Raw genomic sequence first — 21,667 nt, forward strand, 5'->3', positions numbered from 1 at the left:
TACTTATAGAAAATAAGTACTTCTATTATTATTATTATTATTATTATTATTATTATTATTATTATTATTATTATTATTATTATTATTATTATTATTATTATTATTATTATTATTATTGAAGCGGCCCTATTCGAGTACATAAAGTGTTGCAAAAAAGGAACTTTTCCCTTTGCGAAAAAATGATCATGAATATGTCTTTCAATAAATTAAACTGATAACGAACGATTTATTTGCATCATTTCACAGAGCATCTTTAGCGACCAAGGTCTACGGTGACGACTAATGTGACGTCACTTACTTTCTATTTCAACACATTCTATTTATACAAAATCCACAGCCGCAGCATTTTTTTGCGACCAAGGCCTCCGGTAATGACTCAACGATTAATAATAATAATAATAATAATAATAATAATAATAATAATAATAATAATAATAATAATAATAATAATAATGTGTGCATTCTTCATTTTATTTTCTGGTGCAAATCGAGGTTATTTTTTAAGAATTTCGCATTATTTCTTTTATAATTTAGCGTTACTTTTAATCATGTTATTATCATATTTTGGGATTTAAAGGTACTTTTTCATGTAAATAAATTATTGAAAAACAATAAGTAGTTTTATGTAAAGACACACACACATTTTTATCATTCAATTATCACTGAAGAAGGCATAATATGAAAGAAAAATACATTTTTCTAACTGTCAAACAGAACATTGTCACTTTCCTGCTGCAATGCAAGTCGCTCAAAACTTCTGAGTAGCAAGAAGAGAAACGTTCACAGTCACATTAGCACATGGTTACCACACTGATTGGAGAGTTCTACCATTAAACTCAGAATGACTGTCAAGCAAACTAATCAGAACTTTCACAATATTTATTTTTCAATCTCGCAATTTGATTGATTTGTTCTTGAAGTTCACTGTATCCTTTTGTGATCACTGATTTATTTTCATTTTTCCTTTAGTGCTGAATCGACATTTCTGTTAATGATGAATACTGGACTAAACACTTATGCATATAACATTTATAAAGTTGACATAATTCGCGTTATTGTCTCATTTCGTTTTATTTCATCATCATCATCTGTTTACCCTCCAGGTTCGGCTTCTCCCTCGGACTCAGCGAGGGATCCCACCTCTACCGCCTCAAGGGCAGTGTCCTGAAGTTTCAGACACTTGGTCGGGGATACAACTGGGGAGAATGACCAGTACCTCGCCCAGGCGGCCTCACCTGCTATGCTGAACAGGGGCCTTGTGGAGGGATGGGATGACTGGAAGGGATAGGCAAGGAAGAGGGAAGGAGGCGGCCGTGGCCTTAAGTTAGGTACCATCCCGGCATTCGCCTGGAGGAGAAGTGGGAAACCACGGAAAACCACTTCCAGGATGGCTGAGGTGGGAATCGAACCCACCTCTACTCAGTTGACCTCCCGAGGCTGAGTGGACCCCGTTCCAGCCCTCATACCACTTGTCAAATTTCGTGGCAGAGCCGGGAATCGAACCCGGACCTCCGGGGGTGGCAGCTAATCACACTAACCACTACACCACAGAGGCGGACTTCGTTTTATTTCGCGATATAAATCTGTATATTTCTCGAATTGTTAACAGCGTTATGTATAGGTAACTGTTTCCCAAGCATTTTAGGAATTTTTTTAAAAGTCGGTGTTATCGCAAACGCGAAAAACGCAGGTCCCTACTAATGTGACATCACTTCTGTCACACTTTTGCCACGTTACACAAATTTTCGGAGGACCCCTAACCATAAGATATATTCTTATCAAAACAATGTTCACTATACAGGATTATAATTTGTCATTTTTATATTTTATAGACGACTGTCTCACTGATTTGTTACATTTAGTGCCAACCAAACAAACTGTAATTACTTGTGAAAATTTAGACTTTATAATTCCACCTTTACAATACTGTAATTGTCTTTATTACAAAGACTACATTAAATTATACTCGTCCTCTTATAGGACATCTTCAGTCACAAATACATAATATTAAAAATAAGGCGAGGGCACATTAAAATAAGTAAATGCAAAGTCTTTGTATCCTGTGACGCGGCGTGATAGCGTCTTGTCAATGTTCAATGTTAAAATGGTGCGGTGTGAACATAATATGAAGCATGAAGTCCAATTAAAATCATATGTTACAACTGTTGTTCAAAACAACGAATTGTCAATTATAAAACTCCGTAACTGGCTATGTAAATATGAAATTTATAACGTGCAATGTAATTACTTTACACAATGAGAAATATACATCACAGCTTTCTGATAAATAACGTTTAAACACGGTATTTTAAAATATACGGGACGGTTCAGGAAAAACAGGAAAATATGCGTCCCGTAATTTTTTTTGCTGTGACAACGGGAGAGCGGATAGGGAAACACCGGGCACCTGGCGGAGTCCAGCATTGCTTCCACTTACTTGGACTGACCTACTCGTTGTCAATATTCCCATCCAAACTCCCTAGTCAACTCCTGTTCTCTTCAGACCCCTGTGGTATCAGATTTGCGAAGCCCAGGGAATTTTCATTTCCTCGCCGTTCATGGCCCTCCTATTCCTTTTACCGACACCCTTAAATCTTTCACTTTCACCGCTGATATTTTTAAGAGGGGATGGTTGCCTAGTTATACATCGCCTGAAAACAATAATCACCACCACCGAATACTCGACCTTCATTCCACTCCGTCGGACATCCAGCTTTTCCTAACAACCGCAAGACATATTCGTGGAAGATATTTTGAACTGACGACGAAGTACTCTCCACGGTCCATGTGTGATGACAGATTATTAGGGAAAATATGGTCAGAAAGGGGAGCGGGGTTGGAAATGTTCTGAAAATTGAAAATACATTCAAAAAGGAGCAAAAGAAGTGTTGATGGAATCACGCTATTAAGGTTTAAAAAAAACAGTTACATGAAGATTCCTGATCCCATTTAGTGAGTTCTAATAACCTGACAAACTTGTTATATTGGATTGCACGCAACATTTCAATGTTTTTGACAGTAAGTCACTGGTGCTTTGAGCGCAGTAGATTCTTATATAGAGAGAGAAACTGCATTCGATATCTACAGAAACCAAAGAAGCGAATCTTGTCAGCACTCATAAAGGAAGTTCAGTCAAAGTTGCAAAGGTTTCCGCATCTGGATTGTTGTTCAAATTTAATTCAAATTTGTCTTTAGTAAATCCATCAAGGTTCTCCCTAGCACTCATCAACTTCTTCCAAACTCTAAATCACATCAGATAAATACTTGTAGCTATGCACTGCAAAATGTTCCAACACTAGGTCTTTGTTGTTGAGTAATGACTGGCCTGCTTGATGGCTTCTACGTCCGTTGATACAGGGTACATATGAAACGCTTGATTTGATCAACATTTTCACCCAAAAATATCTGTTGAAGCAGAGAAAAAATATTCTGTCTAATCGTTTAAAAACGCAGATAAAAGTGGCGGGTGGGAGAGTGCTGAAGCATGAAATATAAGGCGAAAGGTGGCAACATGTAGTAATATGGAAAATTCTAAATTCCCATGGAGGGAATTAGATATTTTTCACCAATAGAGCATGTCAAAAATGTCAAAAACAAATCAGATGTAAGGCTTTTTCAGGCATTTGCTCCATTAACCAGCGTTTCGTCTTAGGTCTGATACATCCCACTCTGATGAGTCTAGTGTCAGACCTAAGACGAAACGCTGGTTAATAGAGCAAATGCCTGAAAAAGCCTTAAATCTGATATGTTCTTGACATTTTTGACATGGTCTATTGGTGAAAAATATCTAATTCCCTCCATGGGAATTTAGAATTTTCCGTTCGGAATTGCTAGACGGGCAATAATTCCATTGTGGAGATTTATCTCCCGTATGCAGTTACCAGACTGTGCCTCTTATAAGGGCTTCTGATAAGTTCTGCATACACCCCAACGTCAGTGGGAAGGGTCTGACACATCCCACTCTGATGAGTCTAGTGTCAGCCCTAAGACGAAACGCTGGTTAATAGAGCAAATGCCTGAAAAGCCTTACCTCTGATATGTTTTTGACATGTAGTAATATCACAAAAAAGTGCAAAAGGTGCAACGTTTATTGCGCTTCATTTCATGTCCCCAAATATATATATATTGACATATCTGTATGAAAATACCTATATTTTTGAAAGGTGTTGCACCTTAAAATCCTGTCGCTGCTCATGATGTATGCAAAGCCCTCTTCACTATTGCTGCGGTAAGGAAAGGTACACTTCGTGCCTCGAAAACTGAGCGGACTTTTGTATAAAAGAACCAGCGTCAAAATTTGTAAGCTTGTCCTCTATGGTCCTTTAAAATAGAATAGTTCTTGCCTTTTTGTTTAATATTAATTTGGCCAATACAAAAAACCAAACCCCATGGCGCAACAGCCCCGCTTGGCTATGCCCTACCAAGCGACTGCTGCTCAGCCCGAAGTCCTGCAGATTACAAGGTACCATGTGGTCAGCACGACGAATCCTGTTCTTCTTTTACTTCCGTAACATACCAGAACTACACAGGTTTATTAGCAAAGTGTGTATCGGCCAATTTGTGCCGGCCCCGCGGTGTAGGGGTAGCGTGCTTGCCTAATATCCGGAGGCCCGGGGTTTAATTTTCGACGAGGAAAGCGATTTTTACCTTTACCTGAGTGCTGATTCGAGGTCCACTCAGTCTACGAGATTACATTAAGGAACTATCTGACGGTGAGGTAGCGGCGCCGGTCTAGAAAACCAAGAATAACGGCCGATGGGATTCGATGATGATGATAATAATCACATAAAGGTTTGAGTGCGCTATTCGAATGAATATGTATAGAAACAAGTGAACGTAGGTGCGATAGTACAAAAGTGATAATACGAAAACGATAAAACTGTGCCCATGGACAGCTGCTGATTGATTGAAGTTCCTGATATTCTTATACCGGATTGGTCACTGGAGGCACGAACCGCTACTCATTTCGATGGTAATTGAAATTTTTAAAATACTCTTACCGGGTGGCGGTAGATTTACCGGCACGAAGGAGAACTCCTGTGGCACCAAGTGTCCGCCACCTTGACATCTCCGATAGAGCTTAAAAGTAGTTAGTAGGACACAAAATTATTATTATTATTATTATTATTATTATTATTATTATTATTATTATTATGCTTTAAGTCGCAACGACACAGATAGGTCTTCTGGTGACGATGAGATAGGAAAGGGCTAGGAAAGGAAAGTGGCCGTGGCCTTAATTAAGGTACAGCCCCAGCATTTGCTTGGTGTGAAAATGGGAAACCACGAAAATCCATCTTCGGAGCTGCCGACAGTGGGGTTTGAACCCACTATCTCCCGAATGCAAGCTAATATCTACGCGGCCCTAACCACATGGCCAACTTGTCCGTTATTATTATTATTATTATTATGTCCGCCTCCGCAGCGTAACGGTTAGTGTTATTAGCTGCCGTCCACGGTTTACCAGGTTCAGTTCCTGATACTGCCAGAAATTTAAGAATGCCAGGAGGGCTGGTATGTGGTTAAAACAGTACATGCAGCTCACCTTTATTGGGGGTGTGCCTGAAAAGACCTGTTCCACCTCAGAATGAGAACTCGAGTTTACTTTATTATTATTATTATTATTATTATTATTATTATTATTATTATTATTATTATTATTATTATTATTATTATTATTATTATTATACACTTCCCTGTTCGCTTCTTATATATTGTGTTCTCGGACACTTAGTACCGACTTCTTTGTCTCAGAAATGGCACAACTAGGTGTTGATAATATTTCTGCGGGTTCAAGTTAGTTCCAGATGTTTAAGATGAAACTACAAATTTAAGATCACGTCACTTTATTCATTTCTATGTGATATTCGCACCTTATATCTCTCAGATAAGAGGCGATACTTACTACGATAAAGCCATAAAACTTTAAATCACAATGCATGCCTCGCATGCCGTTGACTCTAGCTCCATAAATTTATGAAACGTCTGGCGATGTGTCACGATTGAGTTACTCGCTGGCTAGGGAGCTTTCTCCTCCTCACAGCTGTACGTACCTCGGAACGTGACTGCTCTGGTTTGTGTACAGTACCCTTGAGAGACACGCGCACGGCAGGAGTCACACATTCTTAAAGGTCATAATGATAGAATCAGACCTTCCTACCTCTACTTCATCTCAGCTTTGTACTCGAGCGAAGGCAAGGGACAGCCAAAAATGACAATTTAGTTGGTAATAATAATAATAATAATAATAATAATAAATACAGATGTTTTAAGCACTAGTACGTTAGGATACAAACTTAGTTTAATGAGCAGCGTGTTTCTTTCAGCCCACACGGCGATTCTACTATGCGATTTGCATAAATATTAGGGATATGACCTATTACAACCCCCCTAAAATACATGCAACCCATCAGTAGAGCAGGTTAGACGCCAGTTGTTACCGAATACGTTCGCATTCTGACATATTATTGCTTTAAAATCCAGGCTCTAAAAGGGATTGTTAAGGCGAGGCGATAAAAGCGTACTCGGTTCACTCAGAAAGACGTGGGTTCAGTTTCTTGCCCGGAAGTCCAAAAAATTAGGAATGAGATTTCCACTTCTGGGGAGGAACGACTTTGGGGTTCCCTCAGCTAGCACCAGAAATGAGACCCTGATTAATTCCTGAGAGCAAAGTTCGTCAGGCGTTCAGACAGCCATTCTATCTCGCTTCGTGCCGATGGTACGAATATTGGAATCCCTTACCCTTCAAATAAGACTCACAGTGCAGGAAAATGTTTTATCTTCAGAAGGGGAACAAGTAATTCCTCCATCGTGAGTAGCGACCGATAAGGTATTCTAGGTGTAAAACACCCAAGGTTACTTTATCACAAAGTTAGTACCTAAAGTGTGCCAAGGTGTAGCACGAGGAACATGAACGAATTCCTTTCCGTAATAATATGAAGTCTTCTTTCCTCTTACAGTCCATCTCATACCAATAGAGACTCGCAGAAACATTACAGATCGTAAGCAAAGTTTAGTGGCTGTCCTGAAATTCACAAACAAGCTAACAAAAGCTCCTTTGAATTCACAGCTTGTGAAATAAAGATAACAAACATAGCATCCCAGATGATTCTGACATTAACAACAATATTATTGATTCTTACGTCTCACTAAAAACGTTTACGGTTATCGAGGACGCCGAGGTGCGGAAGTTTGTTCTTTTATTTACCTGTAAATCTACCTACACGAGGCTGGTGTATTTGAGCACCTTCAAATAACACCGGACTGAGTCAGCATCGAACCACCCAACTTGGTTAAGAAGGCAAGAGCCTTCCCGTCTGAGCCACTCAGCTCGGCAACCTGATATTGTCCTCAGTCATGTGTCAGGCTCCCCGTTTTTGTTCGACCACCCTTGGTCATGCAAGTAACTCTAGAGTACTTGGCTAGTGTTATAACAACGGAGGAAAGAAGGGTGTATAATGAGAATATCAGATTTCTTTTTAAAGGAAATGTTTATTAAGAGAGGAACACATTTTGATAGAGATCTATGCTCTTAGAACTACCTCGTAGTTTAAAATGAAAATATTCACTACAAATTGCCCTAAACGCTGTTTGTTACGTTCCTAACATGATAGAACGATGCACGTTTACTGGCAAAGTGTGTATTGGAAAATGCGTATTACCAGTGTAAGGCATGGAATGTTTTATTACAAAAGTACAATGTATACAAAGTTTGACGCTGATTCTTCCGTTCTAAAATCCATTAATTTATTTGGTGGCGGAAAGTGTGTTTATGTTTTGTTAAAGTTGTCGTTCGCTAATCTAAACATGGAGGTCAATTAATCCAGTTAAAGGAAACAGCAGTCCTTTCTACTCATTGGAAAGATCTTAGGCCTGCAAAGATGACTCCTGACTACCTGCATATTATGAAATTTCATAATCACGAGTTAGTCCAATACTGTTCGATAAACCTGTGAGCTATGATCGGTAGCTGCCGTATCCTAACGTCTTTAGTTCGAGACACAGTGAGAGTATGCATCAATTAAGTTTAGAGTTTCGTATGACTGTATCATAAACCACACGATCTACAATTTTACGAGGATTCCAAACCAATGTACTTTAAAATCCTTTTTTATTTACCGGGATTTGAATAACAACAGAATGTGTGTTCCGAGATTGGTATGATACTTGACATCAAGTCCGAGACATACTCGTATATCCTCATCACAGAGTCATAATTCTGTCATCTCTTCTTGTATATACAACACAGTAATACAAATCAAACATAAGTTATTCACTGAATGAATATAACTAAAGACCTCCTTGTTTCCAGCACTTAACCTTTTGAATGAAGAGAAAATTCGATATTGATTTATACGTTTTATTTCATTGTATCTTTGGATCAACTGAACCCATTCGTCCTGTAGCAACTGTATTATGCAGCTACATATATATAAAGTCACCTATGGCACACCTGAACACGTATTTATATTACATTCTTCTAATCATTTCCTTGTCTTTTTATAATTTTTATATACATTGCTCAAAAACCAATTTTCTATGCAGAATTTTCAAGGTCATCTTCGGATTTTGAGTTACAGATCAGTTCAATTAGTCGGCAAGAAGGCAGATTTTTTTAAATATTTAAAGATGATGCTACTCGAACGCACACATACTATGTCCTTGTGGCTCGAAATACCTTTATGTGACAATGTTGAGGGGATAAATACTAACCCGCAGCACATGTATCACAGAGCGAAAATTCGTTGATACAGTTCATGCAATACAGAACCTTCGAAAATTCATTGATACAGTTCAAGCAATACAGAACCTTTCTGGTCAGAAATCTAAACTGAAATATTATCACACAGCGGTTTTTCTAGGCACAACAACGAATGCTTAACTGTCAACCACTTTGGCTCATTAAGATTTTGTTTTTAGTTTTAAACGCCGTCACGAAAACACCTGGTTAAGTCTATGACCAATAATATCTCCACAATCAGCAATAGCAAAACAAGCCCATTGATGGTGATGAGCCATTTCAAACAGATATGTGATTTCTGTTTCACAATGTTCGTAAACTATTTTTTGAAATAAAATGAGTGTGTCGCAAGGGAAAACTATCAAAATTCTGCAAAATTGTTTGGGACAACACATTTTGCAGCTGTATGGGGGATATAATAGTGTTTGAATCTATTTAAAAACTGAGACTGCAAATAATGACTTATTCAAACATGCAGATGGGAACCTGTACCAGGACAGTAGCATAACATACGACGTAATAAGTAAGAAAGAATATTGTATCAATTAACATTATTTATTTAATTAATTAATATAATTACTAATTATTAATTCATATTATTGCGTTATTAAATTGTAAATGCAGGATTGGTTCACTTTAGCACAACCATGGGCGCCCGCAAGGGGGGGCAAGGGGGGGCACTTGCCCCCCCCTGGAATTCCAAAGATGTTGATGTTCAATTGTTTCATATCATACCGGATTATTTCATAAACTGAAATTACTGACAGTCATCTAGCATATGTTATAACTGGAAGTTTCTGTAAACAATTTAATGTTGCTGACGTTATATTGGTTTTTATATTCAAGAAAATTGTTAATGTGCCCCCCCCCCCTGGAAAAGATCCTGCGGGCGCCCATGAGCACAACTATAAACACAAACAATTTCAAGAATATCATTGCTTTGGATGAACTAAATCTAAATGACTATTTTTTTCAGTGAAAAATAAGCCAGTGGAAATATATGCACTTTGAAACACAGCATCATGTATCTTCTTGCATCTGCATGTAACTCTTCAATCATTTATGTTAGAACACATTCAGCATTCTTATTTGTAGCCGTGTCGATAGTGTAGGTACGAGGACCAATGTGGCGCAAAAGAAAACAAAAATCATTTTTCGGTGGATATAACACGTTTTTTTATTTAGTCGGCAGCTTTCTAAAGGATGCATAGAAATGAATCCACTGGTTCATTTCTGAAAGCAAGAAGTCTCACAAGAAAAACTGTACATCGGATTAGTAATTCTAATAATGCCGTTCTACAAGTATGTTTAGATACACACATTTCTGCTAAGCGTTACGTTAGGAATTTTACATAGGAGGTTTAATAACTCAATATACTTAAGTCATATCCTTGTAAAGTAGAAAGAATGACGTTCTATTCCCGAGGTTTTGTTCGTCCTCCACATTCCAGACGGCTCCGGGTAAACTGTCTGAGTATGTACCGGATTCCTTTAGCCTTCCATTGGGTAATAAAGTCTACCGCAGAATGTATAATGGTAATACCTCTCGAAACGTCATAGGTACTCCAAAAAACTTTTTTTCTGGTAGCAGAATGCAATTTTCTTTAGTTTCAGTTTAATTTCTCTATGAGTCGTGTATCTTGCGGCAGCGATCCAGTTTTTCGGGCCCCATGGTTGCCGAGCTCCATGGCTAAATGGTTAGCATGCTGGTCTTTGGTTCAAGGGGCCCCGGGTTCGATTCCCAGCCGGGTTGGGAATTTTAACCTCAATTAGTTATTTCCACCGGGTGTGAGACTAGGTGTGTGTGTCGTTCTTAAAGCGAAAATAAAAGGAAAACGAGAAAACTAAGAAAACAGTGATTTAAAAAAATAAGTTAACATTTTTAAAAATGCTAAATGGTCAGCGTAATTACCCTTTGTTTAAGGGCCCCCAGGTTCGATTCCCGGACGGGCCGGAGATTTTATTCCTAATTGGTTATTTTCACTGGCTCGGAAAACAAGGAAAGAATGAGAAAGATAAGAAAACATCAGTAAAAAAGAAGGTAAAAATCCGGTTGGCTCTACGGTACGGATCGCCTATCTGTAAGCATGATAGGTTTGTAAACTGTAGTTGTAACTGTAACTGTAAACTGACAAAGCGTCACCGAAAAAATGTCCAGTGTTTATGAGACGAACAGAAGTAAAACTTAATACTTACGTCTAAAGAAGATTCAAAATTTCTTTCTTTCTGCAAAATATTGATATTCCCACCAGAACTTCACATTTTCCAAACATTATGACTCAACACTTAAAAAATATATAATATATATAACAAGTTGTCCGCCTGTGTGGTGCAGTGGTTAGCTTGATTAGCTGCCACCCCCGGAGGCCCGAGTTCGATTTCCGGCTCAGCCACGAAATTTGAAAAGTGGTACATGGACTGGAACGGGGTCCACTCAGCCTCGGAAAGTCAATTGAGTAGAGATGGGTTCGATTCCCACCTTAGCCATCCTCGAAGTGGTTTCCTACTTCTCCTCCAAGAAAATGCCGGGATGGTACCTGACTTAAGGTCACGGCCGCTTCCTTCCTTATTCCTTGCCTGTCCCTTCCAATCTTCCCATCCCTCCACAAGGCCCCTGTTCAGAATAGTAGGTGAGACTGCCTAGGTGAGGTACTGATCCTCCTCCCCAGTTGTATCCCCCGGCCCCCAAAGTCTCGCGATTCAGGACACTGTCCTTGAGGCGGTAGAGGTGGGATCCCTCGCAGATTCTGAGGGAAAAACCGACCCTGGAGGGTAAACAGATTAAGAAGAAGATGATGAAGTTAATAAAAAGAAAGTTTTCTTTTAACCTGGGTATATTTCTTTCTGTTTGACACACCGTTTTCAGTTCAAGAGAAGTTTAGGCAATCCTCAAAGCAACATATACGAGTACTTTACCTATTAATCAAAGTTCGCCTGGAGAGTAAAATTTATCTCTTAATTTTTAAAAACTGAAATTATAAATGTTAAACATATAATATTCTGGCCGTGTATCCGGGCTGAGTAGGTCAGGCGGTGAAACGGTGGCCTTCTGAACTCAAGTTGGCGGGTTCGATCCCAACTCAGTCCGGTGGTATTTGAAGTACTCCAAATACTCCAGCCTAGCGTCGATTGATCTACCGGCACGTAAAAGAACTTCTTCGATAAAAAGAATCCGGTACGTCTACATCCCAAAATCCACGAAAGTATTTAGTGGAACGTTAAACTATTATTATTATTATTATTATTATTATTATTATTATTATTATTATTATTATTATTATTATTATTATTACAACATAAGCATTCTTATTGAAAAGTCGTGGAAGATTTCCCCTTTCCTTTTAGGGAAAGTGGCACTGTCACTTGCATCTAACCCAGGCGATCACACTTCGAATCTCTTCAAACATGCATAGGAGATGAAAAGTCACGTCCCTGTGGCTCGATTCCACGTAAACTGAAAGTCCCAAAGCTCTGATCCCGATATCACGTAGAACTATAAGCTTGTTTGCTTTCTTTTAGGACAAGAAACACGACTCGTGTCTTCGTTACGTTGCGAGAAATATCGTGTAAATTCATGTAGTCAATATAAGTGATGTATTTCCTGTTATTAAGAATGCAGGTCGAAGACAATACCGACCCATGTCCCCTTAGTCACTTCAGATAAAGGTATCTAACTCTGTCACGCTACAAAGATGTGAGAAAAGATAATTACGACAAAGAAATCAGCTCACGACGAATAATTAGAGCCAACTTGCGGCTAAGCTGGAAATCCTCGACAATCAGGAAGGAAGAAGAAAGTCAAGTTAGTCTAGATGTTTATATCTTCAAATTCCAAGGCAAGAATAATAGAACGGACGAGGTCACAATGCTCAAGTAGACATGTATGGGGGCACTCAGTTTAGTTTAGACACTATAAAGACACGCGTTGTAAAACAGTAAAGTATATGGATAACGAGACACCTGGGTTCGATTTGCGGACAGGTTGGGGATTTTTACCTATATTAGAGGGCTGGCACATCATGGGTCGGAATTTACATTCATAAGTTGATATAGAGAAAATTAAGAAATTCTGACATTTTGACCCCTCAGAGTTTGTCCCTAAGGGTGGTAGAGTACCGTTGCGGTACCATCACCTCTATCCCAGAGAGAAATTTCGAATGGTATCCAACAAGAAGGGACAGAATTAGATTGTTACATATCTTCAGTGTTCACATTTTTTCCTACTCTATGGCTAAATGCTTAGCGTGCTGGCCTTTGGTCCAGAGGGTATCGGGTTCGAATCCCGGCCTGGTCGGCGATTTTATTCTTCATTGGTTAATTCCAATAGCTCGGGGGCTGAGTGTGTGTGCCGTCTTCAGCATTAACATTCATCACAAGTAGGGACCCATCCTCACAGACGTGCAGGTCGCCTAACAGCGTCAGCTCGAAAGAACTGCACCAGACCTCCTCGGCACTGTCGGCAGCCCTGAATATGGTTTTCCGTGGTTTCCCATTTTCACACCAGGCAAATGCTAGGGCTGTACCTTAATTAAGGCCACGGACGCTTCCTTCCCACTCCTAGCCCTTCCTTGTCCCATCGTTGCCGTAAGACCTATCTGTATCGGTGCGACGTAAAGCAAATTGTCCAAAAAAAAAAAAAAAAAAAAAAAAAAAAACCTCTTCGGAGGCCACATGCCATTGAATGTCCACATTCACTTATTTAAAAACTGTGCATGCAATCATTGCCGGCCCCGTGATGTAGGATGCCTGCCTCTTACCCGGAGGACCCGGCTTCGATTCCCGGCCAGGTCAGGGATTTTTACTTGGACCTGAGGGCTGGTTCGAGGTCCACTCAGCCTACGTGATTAGAATTGTGGAGCTATCTGACGGTGAGATAGCGACCCCGGTCTAGAAAGCCAAGAATAACGGCCGAGAGGATTCGTCGTGCTGACCACACGTGACCTCGTAATCTGCAGGCCTTCAGGCTGAGCAGAGTTCGCTTGGTAGGCCAAGGCCCTTCAAGGGCTGTAGTGCCATGGGGGGGGAGACATGCATTCGTTACAATGTTACCGCCTTTTTTTAACAGAAGGAGACCAGAATATTTTAAAATCTGTCGAACACCTTCACTCGCTCCGCGCTCCAAAGTGTGCTGCGTGCGAGGCCCCCGCGGGGACAGACGGACACAGAGAGGTCTTATGGCGACAATTGGACAGGAAAGGCCTTGGAGTTGGAAGGAAGCGGCCTTAATTTGCCTGGTGTGAAAATGGTAAACCACAGAAAACCATCTTCAGGGCTGCCGACAGTGGGATTCGAATCCACTATCTCCCGGATGCAAGCTTACAACCGCGCGCCTCCTACCGCACGGCCAACCTGCCGGGTGAGAGGCGTATCATCGCGCAAAATGTAATGTTGTGACTCTCCCCTTAGGCCTTGAGTTAACAAGTGATAGTGGAATATCGAATGTGTGATCTAGTCCTGTAGTTTGGCAGAAACAACCTGTGATTAACAGGCTGATTTTCGTAACGTCACATTCCGTGCATTGCAGGTCTGTGGAGTGAGAGGTTGTCGCGTCAAAAGGGTAACATATTTTCCCCAATATTTCCCGAAAATGAACTCAATGTTGAACATTCCCTCTGGGAATAACAGGAAACATTCCTTTCTACAAATAATAATCTGGATAGTCAAGATAAAGCTGATCGCTATTCCACTTTCATGTGAAGAAATAACAACTCATCACTCAGACATGAGGTAAGACGTAATGGATATTTTGGGAAATGACAGCGCTTGAAGGTAACGTGATGTGTTCTTACATAACACCAGAAAATAAGCCTTTTTTTTATTACCGTTTTTCCCGGGTGTGCCCTGCGCTCAAACTTTCAGCAACGGTCGACTGGATTATTGGCATACTTCCAAGACCGTTCCTTCGATCAAATCACTTTTACCTAAACACTGTTCAGTATCACTGGTGATGAGCGATTTTCTTTGAGTAGAGAGGAATAGAACAGTTCTAAAGACAAACTAACATCAAAGTCCTCGGACAATAAATATAAACAAAGTAGGCTATCTCTACGGATTTATTCATATTGTTAATACACACGGACAAAAATGAAATTTGTACGCTTGTACAAGTCACTTCGCTGCTGCTGCTGCAAAAGTAAAATATTCTTTCTTTCTTTCTTTCTTTCTTTCTTTCTTTCTTTCTTAATCCGTTTACCCTCCAGGGTTGGTTTATCCCTCGGACTCAGCGAGGAATACCACCTCAACCGCCTAAATGGCAGTTTCCTGGAGCGTGAGACTTTGGGTGTTGGGGATACTACTGGGGAGAAGCACAAGTACCTCTCCCAGACGGCCTCACCTGCTATGCTGAGTAGGGGCCTTGTGGGGAAGTGGGAAGAGCGGAAGGGATAGACAAGGAAGAGGACAGGAAGCGGCCGTGGCCTGAAGTTAGGTACCATCCCGGCATTTGCCTGGATGAGAAGAGGGGAAACCACGGAAAACCTCTTCGAGGATGGCTGAGGTAGGAATCGAACCCCCGTCTACTCAGTTGACCTCCCGAAGCTGAGTGGACCCTGTTCCAGCCCTCTTACTACTTCTCAAATTTCGCGGCAGAGCCTGGAATCAAACCCGGGATTCCGGAGGTAGCAGCTAATCACACTAACCACTACACCACAGAGGAGGTCTTTATTTATTTTCGTGGTTAAAAATCGCACCACCCGGGCTGAGTGGCGCTGGCCCCCTGACACCCAACTTGGCAGGTTCGATCCTGGATCAGTGCGGTGGTATTTGAAGGTGCTCAGATACGTCAGCCTCGTGTCAGTAGATTTTCTGGCACGTAAAAGAACTCCTGCGGGACAAAATTCCGGCAACTCAGCGTCTCCGAAAACCGAAAAAGTATTTAGTGGGACGTAAAGAAAATAACATTATTATTTATTATTAAAAATCGCACCAGCTCTGACAGGTTTTTGGCGACTGTGGCTAGGGAAGAGATGACCGTGGACTTACTTTTACAATTCGCTTTACGTCGCAACCGACACAGATAGGTCTTATGGCAACGATGGAATAGGAAAGGCCTAGTGGTGGGAAGGAAGCGGTCGTGGCCTTAATTAATGTACATCCCCAGCATTTGCTTCATGTGAAAATGGGAAACCACGGCTGCCAACAGTGGTATTCGAACGCACTGTCTCCCGGATGCAAGCTCACAGCTGCGCGGCCCTAACCGCACTGCCAACTCGCCCGGTACCATGGCCTTAATTAAGGTACAGTCTTAGCATTTGTCCGCTGATAAAAAGGGAAACCATGGGTAAAAAAAACATTTCAGGGTTGCTGAAAGCGGGCTTCGAAGCCACCATCTTCCGAATGCGTCCTCACAGCCATACGGTCCGACCACGCTGCCAAGACGTTCGGTATCAAGCTTTAAGGCTTTTATATGGCTGTTGATATTGCGTGATGACCACGGTACCTTCAGCTTTACGTGGAATCCGAATCACAGGGAGGGACTTTTCATTTCACATGTCACTAGGATACCACGCCCCCGTATAAGATTTTGTCTGACAAAGTTGTGTTGTTAAGTCGTTTGTACTGGTGAGCATATTTCCGATTAACTAGGGTTAATGTTGGGCAGGATGGCTCGAATTCTTGACTGAATGGTCAGCATTGAGGCCTTCGGTTTAGAGGATCCCGGGTTCGAATCCCGGCCAGTTCGGGAATTTTAGCCACGTCTGGATAATTCCTCTGGCTCGGGGACTGGGTATTGCGTTAATCCTAACAGACATCTCTTCATATACACGCAATACACCACACTACGAATCACGACAGAAACACGCAGTTGCGAACATAACACATCCCATTATAGGGTTGGTGTCAGGAAGGGCAACCAATCGTAAAACAACACCAGAACACACGTTTTCACCTGTGATTCCAGTCGGGCGTGGAAAGAGCAGACAAAGAAGAGTAGTGTTGGGAAGGAGGGTATTGTGACCCAAATATTAGGTACCCCCTCCCGCATTCACTTTTAAAGTGAAAAACTACGGAAAACCTCTTCTAGGGTTATCGACAGTGGGTTTTGAACCCATAACCCACTTCTGTAATCAATTTTGTTACCTCATTCTAGTCTTTCAAACAAATCTTAAATGTGTAATAGAGCCGAGAATCGAATAGGAGAGAGCTGGACATAATCGACTGAAGTTAAAGTAGAAAGTAACGGAGAGTGTATAATACTGGGACTTTTTAAACCTCACTTGAGACCAATTCTGAGAGCAGCATGCTCCGGACCCGCAAATCAGTGTAAAGTTTAAAGTATGGTAGAGAATCGAACCTGACCCAAGTGGCTTCACTAATTTGTGTATCATCCCCACATATTTTATTGCAGAAAAACTGTCTGATGAGTTATGACATTGTCAGGTCTAGATAGAATGTGTGCCCTTAATTATTATTTTAATGGGATATCACTAAAGAAAGCAATGGCTGAGAAAGCCGTTACGCTAAAGATAAGGTACTCTAATGTCCATAAGCAATCTGACTATGCAGCGGTCATCCTGGAAAGCACAAAGCCCCTCAGTGAGTTGTATGTACGAGGTTAGTTTAGACTCAAATTTCGAAACTATGTAGCTCCACAGGGGAATGCGACATTAAATGCTTAGTGAGAAATTGCAGGAATGGCTATCGAGGTTTTGGTTTTGATTTTTATATTAATTAGTACTGCGAGTTCATTTTCTTCCATCTATAAAGTACCTTGAATTGTGACCTCATTCCTAATATTTTTTTCATTAATACGGCGAAATTTCGTCCAAATTTTTTGGAATCATTTCCTACTGAGGGCTTGATATCAATTCTTACAATAACCATTTGTTGAGTTTGGTTTCTTTCGGGACAAATAGTATTCATTTCTAGTTTTGGCCAATAGCATAGTTTATCTGCAGATTTTTTCTCTCTAGTTCCATCCCATTCCTCCCACTATATCTCTCTATATATTATTATACACATTTCCCCATCAAGAATTGGTCTCTTGCCGGGTTGAGAGGCTCAGACGGTAAAAGTGCTGGCCTTATTAGCCCAAACTGGCGGGTTCGATCCCTGCCCAGTCCGGAGGTATTTGAAAGTGCTTAAATACGCCAGCCTAGTGATGGTAGGTTTACCGATACAGAAAAGGACTCTTGTGGGACAAGATTCCATCCCGTCGAAGCCTTGGAATCCGTAAAAGTAGTTAGTGGGATGCAAAACCCGTATTATTATTATTATTATTATTATTATTATTATTATTATTATTATTATTATTTTTCTACCGCTTATCCCACACCTGTGGGGTCGCGGGTGCGAACTGTGTCGCACATGTGGATTTGGCCCTGTTTTACGGCCGGATGCCCTTCCTGACGCCAACCCTATATGAAGGGATGTAATCACTATTGCGTGTTTCTGTGGTGGTTGGTAGTGTAGTGTGTTGTGTGAATATGAAGAGGAAAGTGTTGGGACAAACACAAACACCCAGTCCCCGAGCTAGAAGAATTAATCAGAGACGATTAAAATCCCCGACCCGGCCGGGGCTGACCATTCAGCCAATGAGTCGGACATTATTATTATTATTATTATTATTATTATTATTATTATTATTATTATTATTATTATTATTATTATTATTATTATTATTATTATTATTATTATTATTATTATTATTATTATTATTACGACTGACCACCTTTAGTAATGACAATTATAATTTCAAAATATTCTAGATGTCGAATATATTTTAACAAGGGAAAATTATCAATTCGTTGGTAAAAACAATTTAAAGCATATCCAGTAATAAGTATGCTAAGTGGTTAATTCCCCTTCCACAATTATAGTCTAAAAAGACGCTGATTTTTTCTTTAACTTGTCATAAATCGAGTGACACGGTTTCGTTACTCTTAGGTAATACATTATGGTTTTAGGGCGGAGTACAATTAGATAATCCTTGAACTAACTTAGCTCAGAAAAGAACGAAAATATCCGACTCTTCGCAGAATGAAAGAAATGGAAGGGTCTTGAATGGCATGACAATGAAATGAGAACAGAGTTCACTACGGGATAGGAAATATGAATGACAATCTTGGCCCTTTTAAGCACTCTTTAATGCGAACCGACAGTGCCGGGAGTCGATTCCGTACAGAAAGCGCCACCTACCAACTATAACAGAACATCAACTGAAACATCATGAACTACTGCATGTTTAAAAGCGAAATGGTAAACCTAGAAATCAGACACTTTACGATCGAGACTGTTATAGTCTGTGAGAATTCAGAGTGGGCGGTACATACAGAAGGGGCTGCCTCGCTGAGGCGATAAAGGCGTGCTGGGTTCACTTGGAAGGACATGGGTTCGATTGTACGCCAAGAAGTCGAACAATTTCAGAAACGATATGTCTACTTCCGGAGGTGCGTATGGCCCTGGGGTTCACTCAGCCTACACAAAAAATGAGTACCAGGTAATTCCTGGGGGGAAAGGTGGCCGGGCATAGTGCTAACCATTCTACCACACAATATCCCTACACTATGTAAATCCTTGGTTGAAGAAAGGGACATTTATGCGACTTTCCTTTTAGCACGATGTGGCACTGAATTACAGAAAGTTTTAAGTTATCTTTCCGGAAAAGCTGTCTTTCTCAAAGTTTCCGCAGGATTAAAAGTAAACGAAGTAGCACAATAATTAATCTAAATAATTTTTAAATATTATGAATAAATGCTTAAACTACCGGAAATAAAAGTACTAGACTGAATACTGAAGTTCAGCTGCTGAACTAGTGATATAGCACCCGTCTGAAATCTGGCGAGGAAAAATAATCCCCAAGATGAAAAATGATGCCATAATCTCTGCAATAAAGTGTCATCTCAAGCCACATTTCCCAACACTAAAAATTCTTTGCGAAAAAGTGCTAAATGAAAAAAGTGTCTTTTTACAGATTAATCCCAAATACATGAAAAGTATTTGTAACTACAGGATATCAAACCAGAGGCTTCCGATAAACTGCATTTTTGTAATCAACACGAATTAATACATATATCATTTTACACATGTCTGGCCACAATTTTGGTACACATACTTTTATTCCTTTATCTCCGTATTTTATAAGCATGGGCAAATTTTGGACATCTGCACACGAATCTTCTAATTCACCGTAAAAAATAGCATGTAAATTTAAGGAATAAAATCTCAAAAATCTATTTATAAATGTTGGATATTAAGAATAGTAACGTGACATCCGGTAACAGGCAAATTATTCTGAACCCGATTTTCTTATTTTGCCGAAAAAATACCTCAGACTGCAAGCTAAAGAATATAGGAGTCTAGTCGAAGATAAAATTGGTCTGGAAATTTAATTTAGAAGTACTGTACACAGAACAAATAGAATCACGCATATCCAGTTAGAAAAACCACATTTCGCAACACTAAATATTATTTGCGAAAAAAGTGCTAAATGAAAATTGTGTCTTTTTATAGGTTAATCCGAAATATATGAAAAGTATTCATAACTACAGGGTATCAAACCAGAGTCTTCTGATAAACTGCACTTTTATAATACTATAATATTATACGTGTCTGCTCCCTTGGCTGGATGGTCAGTGTACTGGTCTTCGGTTCCAAGGGGCTGGGGTTCGATTTCCGGCCAGATTCTAGCTCAAGGGTTGGGTGTTTGTATTCGTCTTAATGCAAATCTTCAACTACACAGAATACATTATGCTTCTAACCACCACAGAAACACGAAATAGTGAATACATCCCTCCTCGTTGGGTTGGCGTTAGGAAAGGCACCCATCCGTAAAACTGGGCTTAATCCAAACATAGTACCAATTCCCAGAAACTGAGATACAACCATGAAGAGAAAGACGAAGAATATGATTTTTATATGTGAACCGAATTTCTTAAAAACAAGCTTGTAGATTTACGTGACTGTCGATATCGTGATATTAACTACGGAATTTCTGAATTTATGTGGATTTTGAACTACAGGGAAATTACTTATCATTTCAAAAATCCCATGTGCCTTGGCCAGGCTTGGAACCGGGAGCGCCTTGGCGAGAAGCCAGTGACAATGACAATCAGCTATCACACCCCTCATCGTAGGGCTATGTAACTGCTAAAAGTCTTAAGAAATGCAAGGGTGACGATATATTTTCCTAAATCTGTAGGTACTGGTATCTGTCATTTAGCAACGTTAAGTTCCGACCAACTGCGCCGGGAATCGATCCTGCGAACTTGGACACACAGGATGCGTGTCTAATCAGCTGATCAACAAGATCGAATAGATTGGAAATTTAAATGATTTATGCATTAAAACTGTAGACATGTATTAAACGAAATTTCCAAAATATTTCTTTTTACAAGTACGGTACCCTACACAAAATCTAAATAGCCTAAATCTTCGGGGTTGAATAACAACACATACGCCTGATAGCACAATTGACACTAATTTTATAAAGACTACAGAACTTAATCACAGACCAGAATATCATTATAATTTAATAAAATTCTATCCTACCTTTTGGATCAGAAGAGGAGCTCCAAAGTCCTTGCCTCCTTGAAGACGGAATCCCCATGGTGAGGAATCGAATCGAGATAACTTAACGTTAATCAACTGCGCCATGTCGTTGATCACAGAAATGTAGGAATTAGAACCTCTATTAGGGTTAGTCCTCTTTTTCTACGGATCTTTTATCGAAATCGAAGTTGCCTTGGAGGGCGACGAAACACAACTCCCGCCTTCTACACTTGAATACGATCCAGCGAGATCTCAGTCCGTCGTCCGCGCATGTGCAGTTCACTTGCTCCACCATTTGTTTGTGAGCAGGGACACCAACGTGCGCACCACATTCCTGAACTGCGAGGAAGTACAGTACCGTACTACAAACAGTAGTTCTCCTCCCACACACTGGAGGACGGAAGAAAACTATCAGGCGAGATAAAGTCTGCTTCTAAT

The 21,667-nt window shown here is 40.2% G+C and overlaps 1 protein-coding gene across 5 annotated transcripts in view; it reads right to left on the reverse strand.

Moving 5' to 3' along the window:
• Positions 1–21,466, reverse strand: part of Zasp52 (Z band alternatively spliced PDZ-motif protein 52) — a 420,823-nt gene extending 399,357 nt beyond the window's left edge. For 2 of the 5 annotated variants that reach the window (XM_068225103.1, XM_068225099.1), the window contains exon 1: positions 21,230–21,466. In XM_068225103.1, the coding sequence (XP_068081204.1) occupies positions 21,230–21,334 (105 nt within the window). In that variant the 5' untranslated portion in view covers positions 21,335–21,466. The remainder of the gene's footprint in view (positions 1–21,229) is intronic. The other 3 variants (XM_068225102.1, XM_068225101.1, XM_068225100.1) reach the window with 2 other exon arrangements.
• Between the last annotated feature and the right edge of the window lie 201 nt (positions 21,467–21,667).

This window comes from Anabrus simplex, chromosome 1 (genome assembly GCF_040414725.1).
Source record: "Anabrus simplex isolate iqAnaSimp1 chromosome 1, ASM4041472v1, whole genome shotgun sequence".
Classification (NCBI taxonomy): Eukaryota; Metazoa; Arthropoda; class Insecta; order Orthoptera; family Tettigoniidae; genus Anabrus; species Anabrus simplex.